The 18,893-nt window shown below is 57.7% G+C and overlaps 3 protein-coding genes across 7 annotated transcripts in view; 1 reads left to right on the plus strand and 2 right to left on the minus strand.

Annotated features, from left to right (window-relative positions):
* GATAD2B (GATA zinc finger domain containing 2B) overlaps nucleotides 1-10,304 on the plus strand; it is a 43,831-nt gene extending 33,527 nt beyond the window's left edge. For all 4 annotated transcript variants that reach the window (XM_052796637.1, XM_052796638.1, XM_052796640.1 and 1 more), the window contains exons 6-11: nucleotides 1,721-1,891; nucleotides 3,838-4,153; nucleotides 5,053-5,255; nucleotides 6,199-6,309; nucleotides 6,854-6,971; nucleotides 7,267-10,304. In XM_052796637.1, coding sequence (XP_052652597.1) covers nucleotides 1,721-1,891; nucleotides 3,838-4,153; nucleotides 5,053-5,255; nucleotides 6,199-6,309; nucleotides 6,854-6,971; nucleotides 7,267-7,400 — 1,053 coding nt within the window. In that variant the 3' untranslated portion in view covers nucleotides 7,401-10,304. The remainder of the gene's footprint in view (nucleotides 1-1,720; nucleotides 1,892-3,837; nucleotides 4,154-5,052; nucleotides 5,256-6,198; nucleotides 6,310-6,853; nucleotides 6,972-7,266) is intronic.
* Nucleotides 10,305-12,230: 1,926 nt separating this feature from the next.
* On the minus strand, nucleotides 12,231-16,440 carry SLC27A3 (solute carrier family 27 member 3). Of its 2 annotated transcripts, XR_008236611.1 has the most exons (11): nucleotides 15,884-16,440; nucleotides 14,885-15,094; nucleotides 14,652-14,810; nucleotides 14,435-14,559; nucleotides 14,170-14,364; nucleotides 13,984-14,074; nucleotides 13,716-13,914; nucleotides 13,434-13,531; nucleotides 13,211-13,341; nucleotides 12,767-13,135; nucleotides 12,231-12,696 (listed from the first exon to the last, which is right to left on the minus strand). XR_008236611.1 is itself a non-coding variant. In XM_052796636.1 (10 exons), the coding sequence occupies exons 1-10, from the start codon at nucleotides 16,398-16,400 to the stop codon at nucleotides 12,959-12,961; spliced, it is 1,902 nt and encodes a 633-aa protein (XP_052652596.1). In that variant the 5' UTR covers nucleotides 16,401-16,440; the 3' UTR covers nucleotides 12,231-12,958. The 2 variants fall into 2 exon arrangements, 1 of the variants encoding a protein (XP_052652596.1); XM_052796636.1 differs by having other exon boundaries at nucleotides 12,231-13,135.
* Nucleotides 16,441-17,397: 957 nt separating this feature from the next.
* INTS3 (integrator complex subunit 3) overlaps nucleotides 17,398-18,893 on the minus strand; it is a 43,259-nt gene continuing 41,763 nt past the window's right edge. The window contains exons 28-30 of the mRNA XM_052796747.1: nucleotides 18,588-18,660; nucleotides 18,348-18,504; nucleotides 17,398-18,217 (exon numbers count right to left, since the gene is read on the minus strand). Coding sequence (XP_052652707.1) covers nucleotides 18,140-18,217; nucleotides 18,348-18,504; nucleotides 18,588-18,660 — 308 coding nt within the window. The 3' untranslated portion in view covers nucleotides 17,398-18,139. The remainder of the gene's footprint in view (nucleotides 18,218-18,347; nucleotides 18,505-18,587; nucleotides 18,661-18,893) is intronic.

Raw genomic sequence — 18,893 nt, forward strand, 5'->3', positions numbered from 1 at the left:
AGCAGACCTGCTTTTTGAAACGGTGCAGAGTGGTCAGAGGAAGAGGGTGAAGAAAAATGCAAACAAAACAGGGAACTGAAATGTTTACCTTCTTTGGGAAAGCGCTATAGGCAGAGCAGGGTGCTGTGTGACATGGCTACCTTTCTGCCTGTGCGCTGGAAGAATGCTAATTCTAGATGACACAATTGTTTAACGTCGCACGGGTAAACAAGAAGCCAATGGTATGAGCTCACTGGAAGGAGGGCACTTGGCCTGTGCCTGTGGAGCCGGGTGTTGATGCTGATGGGCGATGGGGATTTCTTTCTTGGGGCTTGGTCCAGCTCTGCTGCAGGGCTTGGGGTCCCCTGCCACCTTGGGGCACACTCTTACCCCTCCCCAAATGTTCCTCTTCTGTGAGCTCTGTAGCATCAGGAAATGGACTTTGTCCTTTCAGTAAGAGTCTGTCAGTTATGTTTCTTTGATAGTATATTGGAATATACAAAGTCCCAGCGATGCGGTTGTGAACCTAGATGCTGGGAAGATGGTGTATGGGATGAGGATGGAGGTGATCCTCCAACGTGTCTGCCTGTAGCTTTCTCTCCTGCTTTTGTCAAAAGTCTTTCATTTCAGTCTTGCTGATCATTTACTCCCTCCATTAACCATCTTCTTTGTTTGTGGCATTTGTTTTCTTTGCTATGGCAACGATTCGGGGTCAAGTCTATTGTGGCTTCGCAGTGGGATCGGGCTGGTAAAGGAAATGGGCTTTAGGAGAAGAGGAAACGCATTGTTTGCACAGTCTTTGTGAAGCTTTTCTTATGTGTGACAGTGAAGAACCTCAACTAGAACAAGTCTAATAAAAAAAAGAAGGGGGGGTTGAGAAAAAGGTTGTCAGACAGGAGGTGTTTAATGTTTTGAGATCATTTCTGATAAAAAAATTGAGCCCTTCTACCTGTCATCCCCCCTTGGAACTGTTCTGGTGGTGCTCAGAGACATGAAGACCTTGCTGCGAGCTGAGTGTTAGGAGAAGCCTGGGCAGGTCAAGCCCTGGCTCAGCCTGTGCTCAGGTCTTTCCAATCCCAGTGTCATGTTTCTGGCTGCTCAGCATTGAGGTTTTTAACATGCCTCTGCATTCCTGCACCAAAGGCAAACACCCATCTCCCTGTTAGTCAGGACTCTTATAACTGTTTCACTTTGAACTTGGGCACCGGCGTAAATTCTGGTTTAATAGCTCTATGCAGCTAGCAAACAGCTGTCTTTTTTTTTTTTTTTTTTAATGCTCTCCTTTCCCCTTGCGTTTTTCCATATTGATCAAATTGATGGGGTGGTTTTTAATGCAAAGATAGGCCACAAATGTGTGTCTTGAAAATTACCTTCCAAAACATCCCAGCCTAGATCCTGGCAGTCTGTCCTCTTCCCAGTGAGCAGGCTGGCTCCTGGGAAGCAGTTGCTCCACAAGATTACTACTCCTTTTCTTGACTCAGGTGCTATCCCAGCCTCTCTACAGAAAATATGAGTATGTTGAGACATCCTCCCTCCAGGCAGAATGGCTGTGATTATTTAAAATAAAGGACAATTAGAAGAAAAGTTAAGTTCTTTCAGCGGTGTCTTGCGTTAGAAGTTAACTGGAATTACAGATAAGTGGAAATGCTCTCTGCTGTTGCAGAGCCTGATCAGGGAACTAAATTTCTGGTTTGCCTCAAGTCCTTTTCTTTAATTTATTTCTTGTTTCCTTTCTCGACAGGGTCACAGTGTCATTAGGTCTGCCACAAATACGACTCTGCCCCATATGCTTATGTCGCAGCGCGTGATTGCTCCGAACCCTGCCCAGTTACAAGGGCAGCGGGTTCCTCCTAAACCTGGCCTCATCCGCACTACAACTCCAAGCATGAATCCAGCCATCAACTACCAACCGGTACGTTACTGATTTATCGCTGGATTTTAGGCACAGTTGCCTGGTGGGGTTAGCAAGAAGGGAAAATAGGAGGTGCCTTAAGGAGTCTGATGAGTGCCAGGGAGGTGCTCAGAGCTCAGCATGAAGACGTTGGAGCGAAGCTTGCGGGTGGAAATATATCCCAAGCGTGGGTGAAGACAGATGTCCTTGACCTGTGTGGAAGAATGAAATGATAAATAATTTTAAAACTTCCTATTTGGAGCTGCCAGCTACCAAAGCGCTGGTTCATCTGAGCAGTGGTGGCCTCCTGCTGTAACGGTGACGTGAAGACCCCACTGAAGCGGGGTGACTGGTTTGTGAGCAGGTCTGTTTCCTCTTCCCGCAGCCAGTAGCAAGCACTTGCTCACTTGTGCTTTTCTTCTGCTTTTCTCTGCTGGAAGAACACAGCGAGCTCCCTGCAGTCCAGGAGCAGGACGTTTAAACCCACTTGTTTTACTTTTGGAAGAGTGGAAAGATTTCCGTGAAGATGGAAAATGGAGAGGGGGAAAAAAAATAACACTTTCTGGTTCTAGCACTGGTGCTGTGTAAAGCAATCAAAACTTTCTCCTGCGAAGAGCCTTGGTTCCTGGGCTGCATCTCTCCCGCTGTGGCACAGTTTCTGTCCTTCGTCCGAGACTGCAATGCTTGGCTGAGATGCTCTGTGTGTGTGTGGGCCCCGGTTAACGACCCCTGTTAATTCCTTTTAGGGTTTGTCGCCAGTTCTTAAGACATTTAACCTGTCCTAACCATAGTATAGTGCAAATGTGTGAATGATAAACATGACTACACAACAGTCTGAAAGTCTTGCATCTGAACAACTGTCAAACCAACCTAATTATGTGTTTGATTAAAAAAACCACCCCAACTACTCTTACAGAATAGTTTTAAGTTCATTAGTGTTAATTCATCAACTGTTTATTTAAGTCTGCATGAGTTATCCCTGATCAGCTCTGCCATTAATTATCCTGGACCTACATTGGACTAACTGGGTTGGGATGAACTTGGCTTTGCCTTTTTTTTCCCCAATTGGTGAAGCATTAGGAGTCTTAAAAAAGAAAAGTGGGGCAAACTGATTGATCTTCTGTGTGTTATTCTCGATTGACACGACCACTTCCCTCGAGCTTTGGTAGCTGACCCCATTTGAATCGCTGAGAGGGTTTGTTACTGTTTGGGATTTTCTCCTTTGCTTGCGTGGAAGTGTTCATACCTGGGAAACAGGTAGGTTGGGTGAAAGGCTGGCAGCAGCCCTGCTTGGGCTTAAATAGGTTGCAGGCTGATGGCTTCTTATCACAAAAGACTGTGAAAGCTGCATCCTCAGGTCAGCAGAAGTCTTTGTGCTTTGCTATGGTCACGTGCCAGAGGGACTGCGCATCCGAATGAACGGAGGATGCAGAAGAAAGCTGCTGGAAATGGAAGAAGAGGGAATTGGCACATTCGGAGCACCTGTGTGGGAGGGGATGGACACCATCTGGCAGCAGGGATGCTGCCTGGGTGCCTGCCAGATCAGCGAAGCAAGAGGTGGAGGAGCAGAACTTGACAGTGAGCGATGGTGCCGGTGTGTGAATCACGGCACTTGGCGCTGGCTACGCGCAGCAAGGCCAATGCTGGGTCCCAAGGCTGGACCCTGCGCACGCATTCCCTCGCCTGCAGAAGTCCCTGGGCTGCTCTGGATGCCAAGACTCCTCTTGTGGATTCTGGTGCACTGGAGGCTCCTTGGCACCGGCACTGCTTTATCGTAGGGAGCGAGATGAGCTCCCTGCTCCCAAGTCCCAGCATGACTCCTGTCTCCCCAGGTCCTTTTGGGAACGTTTGCGGAGGGAGGGTTGTGAGAAGGCAATCTGGTTCATCAAGGTTCCTTTAGGGGCTGAGCTGTAGTTGGAGACTGTATTAATTTTTTGTATTAATCCTCATCTCCTTTTCCTCTCCAGCAATCAACTTCTTCTGTTCCTTGCCAGCGTACGTCGTCTTCAGCCATCTATATGAACCTTGCCTCTCACATCCAGCCTGGCACTGTGAACAGGGTGTCGTCTCCACTCCCCAGCCCTAGTGCTCTGAACGATGCCGCCAACTCCCAGGCAGCTGCCAAGCTTGCCCTCCGCAAGCAGCTTGAAAAGACACTGCTGGAGATCCCACCCCCGAAGCCGCCCGCTCCCCTGCTGCATTTCTTGCCTAGCGCAGCCAACAGCGAGTTCATCTACATGGTGGGGCTGGAGGAGGTGGTGCAGAGTGTTATCGACAGTCAAGGTGAGCTTGGGGGGCTGCAGCTTTCCTTGACCACCACGCTGACAGTGCTCCCACATGTTATTTCCTATTTTTTTAAATTTTATTTTTTTTTAAAACACCAAAATATGTGGCTTGCGAGGCTGTGAGAGAACAGTTTCTGGTCTTACCCAGCCCTGGACTCTGCTCCTTCTTGCTGCGGCTGCCTGCAGCGGAGGGGAGAGCAGAGCCTGGACCTCCTGCCTCCAGGCACTAGGGAGGTGTGTGCTGACCTTGTGGGCACAGAGCCGGTCTGGCAAGGCTGGCAGCCTTGATGTGCCAAGCCTGCAGCCGGCCCCGGAGCAGCAGTGTCTGTGGCCTGGGGCTCGTGGGGCTGTCCCCACTTGGGGAGGCGTCTCCCAGGCCCTTCCCTGAATGAATGTTTGGGAGCTGAGATGCAAAATTTTCGGGAGCTGTGACTTCCTGGGGTCCTGTCCCTGCGGGACTGTGGAGCTTTTAGCTCCCATCTCACTGCTCCCTCCAGGTTGTCACCTCCCAGGTGGACGGGATCGAGCCTGTGCTCTTCCAGTGCATGTTTGGCATGGCGTAACTGCGGCGCATCGCTGGCTTGCCCAACTCAACCACCAAGACCCCCAGCTTTTTATAGTCTTGTAGAGCTGGTCCCAGCACCGCCGGGTTGTTCTGTCCCTGGGGCAGGATTTCTCCTGTATCTCTCCCAGGATGCTGAGCTCTTGCCCAGAGTGGGGTTGGACTTTGATGCAACGCTGTCCTGAAAATCCATTTATTTGCTGGGACCTTCCCTCCTGCTCCGACGGTGCGTGCGGGAGCTCGTTGCTGTCGTGCCCGGGGTGGAGGAGGCAATGTGAGAGCATGGTGGGGCTGTCCTGTTTTCCCACCTAACTCCCATTCTTGGTGACTCCCAGGGAAAAGCTGCGCGTCCCTCCTGCGTGTGGAGCCCTTTGTCTGTGCCCAGTGCCGCACTGACTTCACCCCTCACTGGAAGCAGGAGAAAAACGGGAAGATCCTGTGCGAGCAGTGCATGACTTCCAATCAGAAGAAGGCGCTGAAGGCAGAGCACACCAACCGACTGAAGAACGCCTTCGTGAAAGCTTTGCAGCAGGAGCAGGCAAGTACATGGCCCCTCTGCGAGCTGCGCTGGTGGGGCACGTTTGCTCTGCGAGAGCCTGGAGCTCCCGCCGTGGGCTCTGGGATCCCCTGCTCCCCTTCCCTTTGCGTGTCTCCAGCCACGTGGCGTTTTGGTAGGTCAATCGGGGTTCCCCATGCGTGAACTTGAGGAGTTTGGCTTCTCCGTGGGGATGCCCAGCTTGTGGGGCTGCCCAGCTTGGCACATGGAGCTTCTAACAGCAAAAGGCTGGTGCTGAGTGTCCAGAGCGCTCCGGAGCGGCTGCTCCTCTGCCTTTGTGCGTTGTTTTCCCCCTGGCTTTGTAGCTCGAGGGCTGGCTGGGGACAGCTGCCTTCCCTCCCTGCTTTTGCCACTGACTTTGCTGGAACTTGCCGGAAGTCACTTAACCGCTTGCTGCCTACTCACTTTTTTGTGGAAGGGGGGAATTTGCTAAATTCCCATGATAAATAGGTGTTGGAGAGCTTGTTTAGAGGCCCTAGGGTAAAATAAACCGGAATCATCATTTGTGAACTGTGAAAAAAAAAAACCCCAAACTAAATATGAAGTGGAATCCAGCTGCTGACAAATGGGACGTGCTTGTTTCAGAGCAAGAAGAGTCTTCGGGCTGTTTGTAACAAGTGGGCGCAGAGATAGAAAAGCTGTTTGTGTTGGCTGCAGCAAGACTGTGGTTGCAGTACCACCTTGGGAAAGCAGTTGGGTTTTCAGTGGTTTTCAAATAAAGCAGTGATTGCAGAGCATGGGGAGAGGGACTTGCTTCCTCCCTCTCTGGGAATGCCACCTGCCAGGGCCAGTGTCGGTGTGAGCCCTGGCGTGCCCTGCTTGTGGCGCCGGAGTGGTCAGCTCAGACCTGTTGCGTCTCGTCAAGGAGGCGAGGTCTAATCGGGTGGTGTGTGCTTCTGAGGATGCTTCTGGTTCTTTCGCTCAGGAGATCGAGCAGAGGCTACAGCAGCAGGCAGCCTTGTCCCCCACTGCAGCTCCTGCTGTCTCCAGTGTCAGCAAACAGGAGAACATCATGCGGCACCACACGCTCCGGCAGGTAAGTGGCGCTCGTTCTTCCATAGCTCCGGTGCTGGGCTCCTGGCCGAGCAAGAGCATGCTTCCCCTCACTTGTAGCCCAGATGCACGCTCCTGCTTCAGAGCGGGGTGGGCACAGCGAGCGCTCCCCAACGAGGAGGGAGGTGCGAGAATCCTACTGCCTTCTCTCTTACAGCAGTTTTGGGATCTGGCTGCCCTTTTTCCTAGGGACTGTAGGGCTGCTTTTAACCCGAGTCCCCTGCACCCCATTTCCTTGTGCCAGCAGAGACCGTAGCTGCTGGTAGTCTTCTCTCCCGCCCCTTCCCCTCCCGATATATGCCCTGTCAATCCCATGCTGTCTGGTGGGGAAGCCCGCAGCACAGCCCTAGACTCTGCTGCCCAATTATGTACCTCTATGAGAGCGATCTGCAAACTGTGTTTTCCACGTACTGGCCAAAAACCACGACTGATTCTCCACCCTCTGGCTGCAGCTCTGTCAGCAGCTGCTTCCAGACTGCCAGGCGATCCCCGTGCCTTGCTACCATCTTTGTTCTCCTCTTCCTCAGGCTCCGCAGCCCCAGAGCACTTTGCAGCGTGGCATCCCCACCTCTGCCCGCTCCATGCTTTCCAACTTTGCGCAGGCACCCCAGCTGTCCGTGGCAGGCGGTCTCCTCGGCATGCCAGGTAACGTCCCCCCATCTGTGCCAGAGCACAGGGAGGATGGGGCTCAGGGCTAGACAGAGTGTGGGATGGGTCAATCTGTGGCTGGTTTGATTTTTGGGGGGGGGGGGGGGCTTCCCTTCCCCCTGCCACAGAGGCCCTGCAGATCTCCGTGGATTTCAGAGGGTGAGTTTGGGTTAAATTGCCACTTCCCAAGTAAAAGCTGGGAACGTCCTGGCTTGCTGGTCACAAAACGGGGACCTCTGAGCACAGGGGTGTGTTGGAGGAATCCCCACCTGCTTTTCTCGCCCTTCTCCAGGAGTTAACATCGCTTACCTGAATGCTGGGATTGGAGGCCACAAAGCATCGAGTTTGGCGGACCGGCAGCGGGAATACCTTTTGGATATGATCCCACCCCGCTCTATATCGCAGTCCATCAGCGGACAGAAATAACGCCTATTGACCGTCCCCCCCTTCCTCCCCACTTCCGTCGCATGCAGTGCCTGTACTGGTGCCTACCGTACACGGGGAAAAAAAGAAAAAAAAAAGAAACAAAAAACAAACAAATGAAAAAACAAAACAAAAAACAAACAAACAAACAAAAAACATTTCAAACCTTCAGCGACCTGTCCTTTTTCCAACCTTAACTACTTTGGTTTTCTATAGCAGTGAGAGGTCACTTCCTTTGCCCGAGGTCAGAACAATGTCTGCTTGAGATCAGCACTCTCCATGTGTTAAAGCTTGTTTTATGCTGTTTTTTGTAATGACAAAGCATAGAATTTTTAATTGTGTTGTGTTTTTTTTTTTTTTTTTTTTTTTTTTCCTCCTTTGCTAAATGGATGGTTAAAACTTTTTTTCCTTTCCAGAGACTTTGTAAGGGCATCCACTCGACATTAAGTGACCATTATTTTTTTTAAAGGGCAGCCTATGCTGACTCACGGGGAAATGGGGGCAAAGAGATGTGATGGGCTGGAGCCCGGACTGCCGTCCGCGGTAGGGTGCTACAATTCTCTTGGCTTGGCAGAAGAAGTCAGGAGACGCCGATCCTGACACCTTAGCTCCCGTCTCTCTCTCTTCCCGGAGGAAGGGAGCCTGGTTTGGTGAGGAGAGCTGTTGCCCGTCGGCACCGGTGTGCGGGCATCGGCGCTGACGGGGTCGATGGATGGTGCTGGCAACCCCCTTGACTGACCCAAGGAGCCCGGCGGGGCGCAGAGGGGTGTCGATGCTGCCCAGTGAGCCCCTGGTGTGGTGGGCAGGCGGCCGCCATGGTGCATGCCGGCAGCGGTGGTGGTGCTTCTCGGCAGGCTCTAGAGCAGACTGCAAACGACCGGTGGCCTCGGGCGCGGTGAGTCCCCCTTCCTCTCCCCTGTGCGCTCTTGCATGCTCCGGAGCTGCTCTTGGTCGTCGTCACTCGCTGCCAGCCCTTGCAGATGATGGGGACGGCACTGCGGTCTCTGCACGGCACCCGGGCTCCAGCTGGCGGTTAACGAACCCAAAGCAAGAAATAAGCCGCGAAAAGTCGTCTGAGAAACGCTCTATTTGCACTTAACCTTCACACTAATGGGCCCTCCCCTCCTCTTCCTCCTCCCCAGACAACAACCCTAGCCAGGGGAAATTGCGCCCCGGCTGCCGGAGAGACCCCGGCAGAGCCGTCCCTGCATCCTCGCCTCCATGTCTCCTCGCCTCCGCCGGGACCTCTCGGTGCCCAAACTTGCTCAAACCCGAGCATCTGCGCAGGGGTTTGCTGCTCCTGGGGTTTCCTGAGAGTTTTCTGGTTTTTTTTAATTTTTTTTTTTTAATTAATTTCCTTTTTTTGTTTGTTTGTTTTTTAATTTTTCCCTGACATTAAAATTTTCTTGTGCAATTTTGAAGCGCCAGCTCGCCCGTGGGGAGCTGCTCGATGGGTAGGGGGCCTGGGAGCACCCCCCCCTCACCTCTGCCGCTGGGTACAAGGCGCCTTCTCTCCCAAAATGCCACCCCTCGACCGGTGGGGGGGACCCCCACCCTGTCAGCATCCCCCCTCAATTCAATGAGCACTTAACCCCCGAGGGGTCTGGGTGCCCCGACCCTCCACCCCCCTGGGGCTCTCCAGAGGCAAAAGGATTTTATTTGTTTTTTAATTTTTTTTTTTTTGGAAGCTAGTGAAGCGTAGTGGCATATATATATATATATATACATATATATATATTTTTGTGGGTTTTTTTGTTTTGTTTTTAATCTTGTTTAGCTGGCTCCCCTGTTCCACACCCCGCCCCCGCCCCCCCTGGGATGCTGAGATCCTTTTCAAATCTCCTTTTATTGCCCTGCTTCCATGGGAGCACTTTGACAAATCGTTTCTTCTTGGATAAACCTGAGGTTTTGGTTATTCAGGGCGGGGGGGGGGAGTATTTTTTTTATCAGCTTATCCTTCACCACCCCCTCTTCCCAGGGCCCTTCGACGTGGTCGAGCCCCGCCCACCCCTCCCCGTCCCTCGCTCAAGTGCCATTCTCCCCCGTCAGGTGTTACCGAGAGGTACGAGGTGACCTGGGCGCATGGGTTGAGATTAAATTATAAAACTTTAAAAAAAACCATGAAAAAAAAATACAAAAAACCAAGTGCAATACTTAATTCCGGGGGGGGACGCGGGGGGGGTGGAGCAGGCGGACGGAGGGAACCAATGGAGAACAAGATGCCGACTTCATGGTGCTATAAGTGAAATTTGGGGACAGGGGGGACGACCCTTTTTTGCCCCCCCCCCCCCCCCCCTTGGCGGGGGGTTCGATGGGGCCGGGACGGGGTGGGACCCTCGGCCCTGGGGTCTGCAGGCAGTTTCCCCCCCCCGCCCCACCCAATAATGGAGCCCCAAAACAGTGCCTGCGGTCCCGCAGGGGGAGCAGGGCTGTCCCTAGGGCCCCCCGAGGCTTCGGCTGTGACCTGCACAGGTTTAACAGTTTTTTTAGTTTTATTGGGGTTTTTTTTTTTTTTTGGCTTGTTCCCTGCCCCCCACCCCGGCCCCCAGGGATGTGATGTACGGTAGAAAACCCTCCTTTTCCTTTATATTTTTTTTCCCCAGATACAGAAATAAGGATTTCTTTCCCGCTTTTGTTCACGTTTCTTTTACAGCTAGGGGTAGATCTGCTTGTGAAAATGCTTTTATTGGGATTTATTTTGGGGGGGGGAGGGGTGGTGTTTGGTTTTTTTGGGTTTGTTTTTTTTTTTGGTTCCTCCAAAGGCATAACCCGTCCCTCCTCTAACCTCCCCCCCACCCCACCCCTTCATTAGCTTATGATATTGCTGCCGAAATGTTATAACAAGGACTCATTCGTGTATATAAGCTATTTCTTGACACATTAAAAAAAAAAAAAAAGAAAAAAAAAGGATAAAAAAAAAAAAGAAATTGTACATTGTGTAGAAAAAAACAAACAAACAAACCAGAAAATGAACCCGCCTAGCCATGGGTGTTGTGGAAGTCGTCACGTCCTTCTCGTAGTGTGACCTCGTGTGTATGACATGAAACGTGCAAAAGGGGGGTTCCCGGCGGCTCGGCTCGGGGGGGGGGGGTAAAGGGGGGTAGGGAATGGTGCTGGGGGGGACACACGGGACCGGTGCCCCCCCCCCCCCCCCCCCGGCCCCGGCGATGCACTGGTGGCGGCGGCCACCTCCCGAATCTGTGCCTTTCACACACATGCAAACTCGGCCCCCCCCCCCCGCGGCACCAGCAGCCCCGGAGGCAGGGAGGGGGTGTCCCACACAAAAAAAAAAAAAGGGGGGGGGGGCAGCGCGCTGAGCACGGGGGGAGCGGGGCCGGGGAGGGGACGAGTATTATAAACTGTAACTGTATTTGCACTGTTTTTATTATTGCATTGGCATATATACAATATACATCTATAACAACCTGCGGTCTGCGGCCTCCTTCCTCTTCCCCTGGCAGCATGCACCCCCCCCAAAACCCCACAACCCAGCAGGGATTTCAGCCCCCAATTTGCAGGATTTCAGGCTAAATTGGTAGGATTTCAGCCCTGATTTGCAGGATTTTTAGGCCTGATTTGCAGGATTTTGGCCAAATTTCCAGGATTTTAGGCTCAATTTGCAGAATTTCAGCACCAATTTGTGGGATTTTAGGCCAAATTTGCAGGATTTCAGGCTAAATTTGCAGGCTTTCAGCCCAGGTTTCAGGATTTCAGGCCCAATTTGCAGGATTTTGGACCCAGGTTGTGGGGTTTTGCTCCTGATTTGCAGGATACAGTCCCAATTTGTGGGTTTTCAGCCCCAATTTGTAGGATTTCAGCCCCCGTTTGCAGGGAAGCTGCACAGAAGCAGCTTGGGGGGGGAGTGCAGGGCAGCCCTGGAGCCAGCTGGGTGGGGGGACGTACATTGTTTGGAGGTGGGGTTGTCCCCATTGATGCCATCAACTTTGCCCCCCCCCCCCCGCCCACAGCTCCCCATCTCCCTTGCCAGGATCAGGCCCGAGCGGTGCTTGGGCAGCCTCTGCCACCAGCTGGGGCTAGCTCAGGACCCCTCCATCCCTGTGCTGTGGTTTGCACCCCACCATCTCCAGTGTGACCCCCAGTGGGGACTGGCCAGCTCAAGGTGGTCCCTGTGCGCCCCCCCCCCCCCCGAGGGCCCCCAGACCCGACTCCATGTCCTTTGGGTTGCATGGTGCTTTCTCCCCCAGCCCCCCCCGCAATTGCTCCCTGCAGTGCCAGCCCCCTCCCCCCAGTACCCAAATCACTGTGCACTGCCCCCCACCCAAGCTTGGCCCCACTGCTGTCTCCTGCAACCCCCCCCAAACTTGTTCCCCCACCCCCAGCTTTTTTGGGGGGAAGGGGGACAAGCATCACCCTGTCCTGAGCCTGGGAATTTGGGGGGGGGGGGGGCAGCTACAAGTGACACCCCCCCCTCAAACTCGAGCCTCCTGCAAGAAGGGGGGGGTGCAGGGACCCGGGGTGGGGCCAGGGGCTAGGAAACCAAGCCTTTTGCACAAATTTAAGGTTGTGGTTTTTTGTTTTTTTTTTTTTTTTCTTTGGGGTGGTTTTTTTTGTTTGTTTGTTTGTCTTTCTCCCCCCCTCCTTTGCATTGTGTTTGAAATCGGGTTTAACAACAAAGCAAAGCCAGGTCAGGGCTGTGGCGAGTGAGGACAAATAATAAGCTAATTTTTGGAGAAAGGCTTAAACTAAAATAAAATTTAGAAAAAAACAAAACCCAAACCTTTGTAATATTTATCACTTGCAAGCTATGTTTAATAAAGAAAGGAATGGTTTATAACTTTCGAAGCAGCTGGTGTATTGCATAGGGGCTTGGGGCGTGGGTGTGGTGGTCCCGGCTGGGGACAGTTTGCGGGGGGGGGGCGGGGGAGACCCTGAATTGAGGTAGGGACCCCCCCCATCCTAAGCAGGACCTCCCGAGTCTTCCCTCTGACCCTGCAGAGCCCCAGGGATGTGGGGATGGTGGCACTGGTCTCCCCCTCTCCCCGAGCCTTAGCCCTTGGGTGACACATCCTCCCCTCTGGGGTAACACCACCACCAACCCCCCTTTGCAGCAGGATGGGGGTGACAGCGCCGACACTTGCTACAAAAGAGTTTATTTTCAAAAAAAAAAAAAAAATTTTTGTATGTATAAAGAGCAGGACCCTGGGATGGGGGGGAAGGCACCAGTGGCCAGGGGTGGGTCCCCCATGGTTAGGGATGGGGGCATGACCCCCTCAGTGGGGGGAGGGGGGGGGCATGGGGACATGGATGGCCATGGGGACAGTGGGACGGACGTGGGGACCTGGGGACGGCAGGATGAACATGGGTACCCACAGGACGGATGTGGGGTACATGGGGATGGCAGGATGCACGTGGGGACAGCTGGATGGATGTGGGGATTGGTAGGACAGATGTGGGGTACCCAGGGATGGCAGGATGGACGTGGGGATCCGCAGGACGGACATGGGGTGTCCGTGGAGCGCCTGGTGCTGGTGGGATGGACATTGGGCGCTTCGGGGCACCGCTGCCAGGACACCCATGGGCTCATGGCACCCAAGCGAGGTCTAAATGCGGAGGCGTCCATCCAGGACCCCCTCCCAGACCGTGGGGCCGAGGGGCACGTAGGCTTTGGTGGTCTCATCCAGCAAGAAGAGAGGGTCGGAGACGTGAGCTGGGTTGAAGCCCTCCTGTGCCAGCCGCACCTTCTGCTGCTTGAAGGTCTCCGTCATCGCCAGGCGCTCCTGGGAGGGCAGTGGGGTAGGATGGGGACCCCCCCCCGGTCACCCCCTGTACCTTCCCCAGCCCCTCCCCATTACCTGCAGCCGGAGGAAGCGGGGCCAGGCGTAGGGCGGCAGGAGCTGCTCCACATGCCGGTACAGAGCGGGACCATCCAGCTGGCAGCCGGGGCGCAGCACCAATGCCGCCATCCCGGTACGACCCTCGTGGCCTGCGGGTGAGGGCAGAGCTGGGGTTGGGGGGGCATCGCCAGGCTGGGGGGATTGGCAATGACACTGTGGCTGGATTGGGGGGCATCAGTACCTGGCACGGTGACACCGTATACAGTGGCTTCTTGCAGGGACTCGTGGGCCACCAAGGCTTCGGCCACCTCTGTGGTGGCCACGTTCTCGCCTTTCCACCTGGGAGGGGGACAACGGGGATGAGCAGGATGGGCCTGAGCCCCCCCCCCCCATTTGATGGGGCTGAGCCCCTCCCAGCCATGCAGTGGATGGGGGGTGGGGGGCTGCTGCACTGTCCCCATGGGGCAGTGCAGTGGGGGGGGGCTGGGGGTGGGTGTCCCTCATTGGTGGGGTCCTCTGGCACCTGTAAGTGTCCCCAGTGCGGTCACGGAAGCGGACAAACTGGGCCGCATCCTGCTCCATCAGGTCGCCGGTGCTGAAGTAGGTGTCACCCTCGGCGAAGACCCCCCGCAGCAGCTTCTGCTCCGACAGCTCCTGGCTGCCGGCATAGCCCAGGAAGGGCGTCCGGGGGGTCACTGGGGCGATCAGCAGCCCCGTCTCGCCTGCAGGAACGGGGACACATGACAGGGAGCACACATGGGGACACCCCCCCCACCATCCCTGCTACTCACCCGTTCCCACACGAATGCAGCGTCCGGCCGCGTCCCGCACTGGGGCTCCCTCCATCACGTCATAGCGCACGATCTCGAAGGGCGAGAAGAGCTGGGGAGAGGGGCCGGGTGGGTGTCAGCGTCCCAGTGAGGACAGGTACAGGGTGGGGGGCACAGCACCCCCTCTCTCCCCGGCCCCCCCCCCACCTTGTAGATGAAGCTGCTGCGCCCCACGGCCCCTGGCGTCGCCGTGTAGTTGAAGAGGGTGACGTTGCCCTCCGTCATTCCATAGGTCTCCACAATGCGGATGGCCCCAAAGCGCTTCAGGAAACTCCGCCAGACGTCGGGGCGCAGCCCGCTGCCCACCGCCAGCCGCAGCCCATGCTCCCGCTCCCCAGGGCGCTGTGGGGCAGCAGGGTCAGATTTGGGGGTGCCCCCTGGGCTCCCTCCCCCAGCCTCCCCCCCCCCCGACCTGGGGCTGGTTGACCAGGTAGCGGCAGAGCTCCCCGATGTACTGGAAGACAGTGACCCCCTCGGCGCGACAGTCATCCCAAAACTGGCTGGCTGAGAACTTCTCCTTCAGCACACAAGTGGCCCCTGTGGAAAGCCAAGATTGGGGGGGATGGGGGGGAGTGTCAGCCCCCCTGAAAAGTCACTGAGCTCACCATGGGGTCCCCAGCCCTGCTCACCAATGCCGATGCAGCCGACGATGCCCAGGAGAGACCCGGCCATGTGGTAGAGGGGCAGTGCCAGGTACACCACATCCCGGCTGGAGGCTCCCACCAGGTCGTAGAAGCTCAGGCACATGATGGACTTCAGGTGGGAGACGCGGGCAGCTTTGGGGAGACCTGGAAGGGGAAGACAGCGTCGAGACCCCTCAGCTCGCCCAGGGCACCCTGTCCTGCTGGCCCCACGCACCCACCAGTGGTGCCAGAGGTGAAGATGTAGAGGCAGGTGTCGTTCATGTCCTCGGGCTGCCAGACATCCTCGGGCTCCAGCTCCTCGGAGGCCGCATCCAGCAGCTCCTGCAGGGCCACGACACCAGGGGGGTACGGCCCCGAGCCCAGCACCCACACCACGATGTTGTCCTCCTGCAGGCTGGGCAGGATGGGCTCCACTGCCGCGAACAGGTCTGGGGAGGCGGGGGAACAGGCTGGCGTGGGGGCGGGTCCTGGGCATGGCCCATGGTCCCCCCCAAGGCCCAGCCCGTGGTGGGGAGAGGATGGGCACCCGTCTCCACCCGTGCCTGTGGGTAGCATTCACCTTCAGGGATGTCCCCAGCCTTTGGGGACACCCCCAGCCAGGGCTGCCCCATTTCCACCCCAAGCCCTGGCCTGGGGGGGGGTGTGTGTGTGTGTGTGTGTGAATGGCTGGGCCCTGCCCGGGGTGACCAGGCAGGAGCCATGCAGGGCACATGGATGGGGCCAGTTTGGGATGACCAAAACATGGCACAGCTGGAGGGACCCGCATCCCCCGGCATCGGCCCTGAGCTGAACCACCCCGGAGCCCCGAGCTGTCCGGCTCCCTCACTCCCTGGCTGGCAGTGCTGGAGACCCCCAGTACCCCTGGTGCCACCCCTGTGCCCCAGAGCCTGTCACCCCGCAGTGGCCCCGGTCCCACCCCATTCCTCCCCGGTACCCGGGGATGGGTACCACCCTGCTGCCCTCCGGTACTAACTACCCTATCCCAACCCCTGGAGCCCTTGCTATCCCCGGTACCCCGGGTCCCAAGACCCCCCCCCGGCCCGTCCCCAGTCCCAACCCACGCCCTTGAGCCTTTGCCACCCCCGGTCCCACGCCATCTCCCGGCACCTTTGCCACCCCACCCCCCGCCCCGGTCCCCCCGAGCTCCGCACTTCCCCGACCCCCCCCCCCCCAACCTCCGGTCCCCCCCCCGGATCCCCCCCCGCCCCGTTGCTCACCGTCCGCCACCAGCAGCGCCCGCGCCCCACAGGCGCGCAGGCAATGCCGGAGGGCGGCGGGTCGCAGCGCCGTGCCCAGGAAGGCGGGTCGGGCTCCCAAAGCCGCCAGCCCCAACCAGCCCCAAACGAACCGGGGTTCGTTACCCACCAAAAGCCCCACCGGCACACCGGGTCCCAGCTCCGCTCGCCCCTCCCCCCCCAAAGGCCGCCGCCGTAACGCGTTGGCCACCCGAGCCACCCGCCCCGCCGCCCGCCCGTAGGTCTCCTCCTCGCCTCCCGCCGCCCGTAGGAAGGGTCGGCCCGGCTCCTCCCGCGCTGCCCGCAGGAACCGGGCGGCCAGGCTACCCGCCCCCCTCCCACCACCCCCGCCTCCCCTTCCTCTCCCCGCCACCGCCCGCCGCCGGCACCGGGCCGCCCGCGCCGCGAAGGCCAGGTCGGCCCAGAGGTGCGGCCGCAGCAGACGCTGCAGCAGCGCCAGCGCCGCCAGAGCCGCCAGCGCCGCCGCCGCCAGCGCCATCGCCCGCCGCCCGCTGCGGCCGCGCGACGCCGGTGGCGGAGGGGCGGAGGAGGGCGGGGGGTGGGACGAGGGAGGGGGCGCCCCCCGCCCCGCCCCTCGGCGCCACGCCCACGGGGCAGGAGCCACACCCCCTCCGCGGGCCTACACCCCTCCCCCCCGGTTCGACCCCCAGTGCGTCCCTGTCGCCGTCGCCGCTCGCCCCAGCCTCCTCTTCCAGCCTTGTCCCCCTCCCATCTTGTCCCCGTCCTCCTCGCCACGGTCGTCCACCCCCATTTCATCCCCCAGCCCCTCCATCATGTCCCCACCACCCCCCCCGACCCCTCTTCTAGCCCCAACCCCACACCTTCCCATCACATCCCCATCCTCCCCGCTATATCCCCCCCCATTTCACCCCCAGCCCCTCCACCACACCCCTGTCCCCACCCCACTGGCTGCAGCCCCCTCTTCCAGCCCTGTCCGCAGGGCCCCCCACAAGGTCCCCATGCCTCCTCCCCACAGCCCCCCCCCCCACTGTGTCCCCAGCCCCCTCACCAGGTGAAACTCCCTGTTTCACCCCTGGCCCCCCCATCCCAGCCCTCCCCCCCCCGGTTCACTCCCATCTCGTCCCTGTCCCCGTCCCCCTCACCTCAGACCCCTCTTCCAGCCCTAACCCTGTCCGCCACCACTATGGAAACCCATCATGTCCCCGTTGTCCTCACAGCAGCCCCCCCATGTCATCCCCATCCCCTCCATCACATCCCTGTCCCTATCCCACTCACACCAGACCCCTCTTCTGTCCCCCTCACCGTGGTCCCCCCACCATGTCCCTGTGCCCCCCCCGCCCCCCCAATGGCCTCCCCATTGTGCTCCCAGCCTGGCCTTGTCCCAGATTCCCCATCTGGCTCTGGGTGGGGGGGCTGGCAGCACCGTGGGCCCCCAGGAGCCACATACCACGGCCAGCTGCTCAGGGGACGCTGGCCCTGGGGACCTCGCCGAGACAAGGCACAAAGAGGTGACATTTGTACAAAACATTTGAGAGTTTTTTTATTGTTTTGTTTTTTTTTTTAAAAACACTTAAAAATGCTAATAGCTCTGGGGGGGTGATAGGGGAGAGCGTCGTCCCCTTTTCACGTGGGCAATGAGCTCCGGCACGGGCAGGGTCTGCCGAACTGAACCTGCTGCCCGGTGGGTGCTGGTGCATTCCCCCCCACCCCCACAGCAGCTCCCCGGGGAGATGCAGCCCTGGGAGGGGAACGGAGGATGCGGGGTGGGGCTCAGCCTCCCCTCACCCCCACAGGCAGGGACATGAGTTCACCCCCTCCCCAAAGCATCCTGGAGCAGCAAGTCAGTTCGCACTGTTTATTTACATTTCTTATATGAAAATAGGGGATGTGTGATATACCTCCCCCCCTCCCCGAGTCCCCCTTCCCCTCCCCGTGGTGCCACGTCCCCTCTTGGGGACCCCTGTCCATGCTGCCCCTCGAACAGGCAGGGGCTGGAGCCAGGTCCTGGGGGTGGGGGGTGCACGCTTTCATCCCTCCCCGGCTGTTGATAAAACGGAATTAAAAAGTCAAGTGGGGAGGGTTGGCGTGGGAGCACAGTGCCTGCAACGAGGAGCCGGGGTGGTCCTGTCCCCCGCAGGCTCCCAAAGGGGACGCGTACTCTCCTTCCCATCCTGGCAATGGCTTTTTGTTCCGAGCATGGCAGGGTCACCGGGCACCACAGGGACCTGAAAGCGGCTGGGGGAGAGGGCAGAGCCCTCAGTCACTGTCCGAGCCCACGGCAGAAGAGCCTTTTCTTTTCCGTTTGGCAGGTTTGGGTTTGGTGTCTTCTTCCTCCTGTGCCGGGAGAGGGGGAAGTGGGGGGTCACTGCCGCCAGGGGGGGACCCCGCTCCTGCCTGCGCCTCCTCGAGGTGCGGATGTAGCCAAGGGGCTGTGGGGTGCCGAGGGGGAACCAGGGATGCTTACCGAGGCGCTGCTGGAAGCCGACTCCTCCTCATTGTTGGCCGGCTGGGCTGTGTTCTTGCGGCTGCGGGGGCTGGAGAGGGTGGCTTTTCGGCGGCTCTTGGGGGGTTTGGTGGAGGAGTCTTCATACTCCTCTGCCAGGGAGAAGAGGTCGCTGAACCTAGAAGGAAGCAGGGGTGGAGGGGGGTGGGGGTCAGGCACTGTCAGGGCACTCGCCTCGTGGTCCCGATGCCACCAACTCACTTCATCTTGTGGGCTTCGTCGCAGCTGGCCTGGACGTGCTGCAGGGCCTGCAGGATCGGGGTTTGGCTGAAAACTGTCAAGGAACCAGCAGAAATGGAAGTCAGAGATCTGACAGTGGATGCCCCCAGGGCAGGGGGAATGCCCCTCCCCATCCTGGATTTTGGATGCAGGCAGCTTTGCAAGGGCCTCCCAGTATCCCAGAGCATCCCAGTTCCCATGTGCGGCCCGGCCCAGAGGCACCTCTAGGTAATGGAGATGGGCAGCGGCTGCAGCCCTGGGGCCTGCCCTGGTTGCGCGGTGGTACGT

This window comes from Harpia harpyja, chromosome 9 (assembly GCF_026419915.1).
Source record: "Harpia harpyja isolate bHarHar1 chromosome 9, bHarHar1 primary haplotype, whole genome shotgun sequence".
Taxonomy (NCBI): Eukaryota; Metazoa; Chordata; class Aves; order Accipitriformes; family Accipitridae; genus Harpia; species Harpia harpyja.

Coding starts and splice junctions, on each gene's coding strand:
- SLC27A3 (XM_052796636.1), bottom strand. CDS start 16,400: ATGGCGCTGGCGGCGGCGGCGCTGGCGGCTCTGGCGGCGCTGGCGCTG. Junction 14,365..14,434: donor ACCTGGTCAACCAGCCCCAG/GTCGGGGGGGGG, acceptor GCTGCCCCACAG/CGCCCTGGGGAGCGGGAGCA. Junction 13,342..13,433: donor ATACGGTGTCACCGTGCCAG/GTACTGATGCCC, acceptor CCTCACCCGCAG/GCCACGAGGGTCGTACCGGG.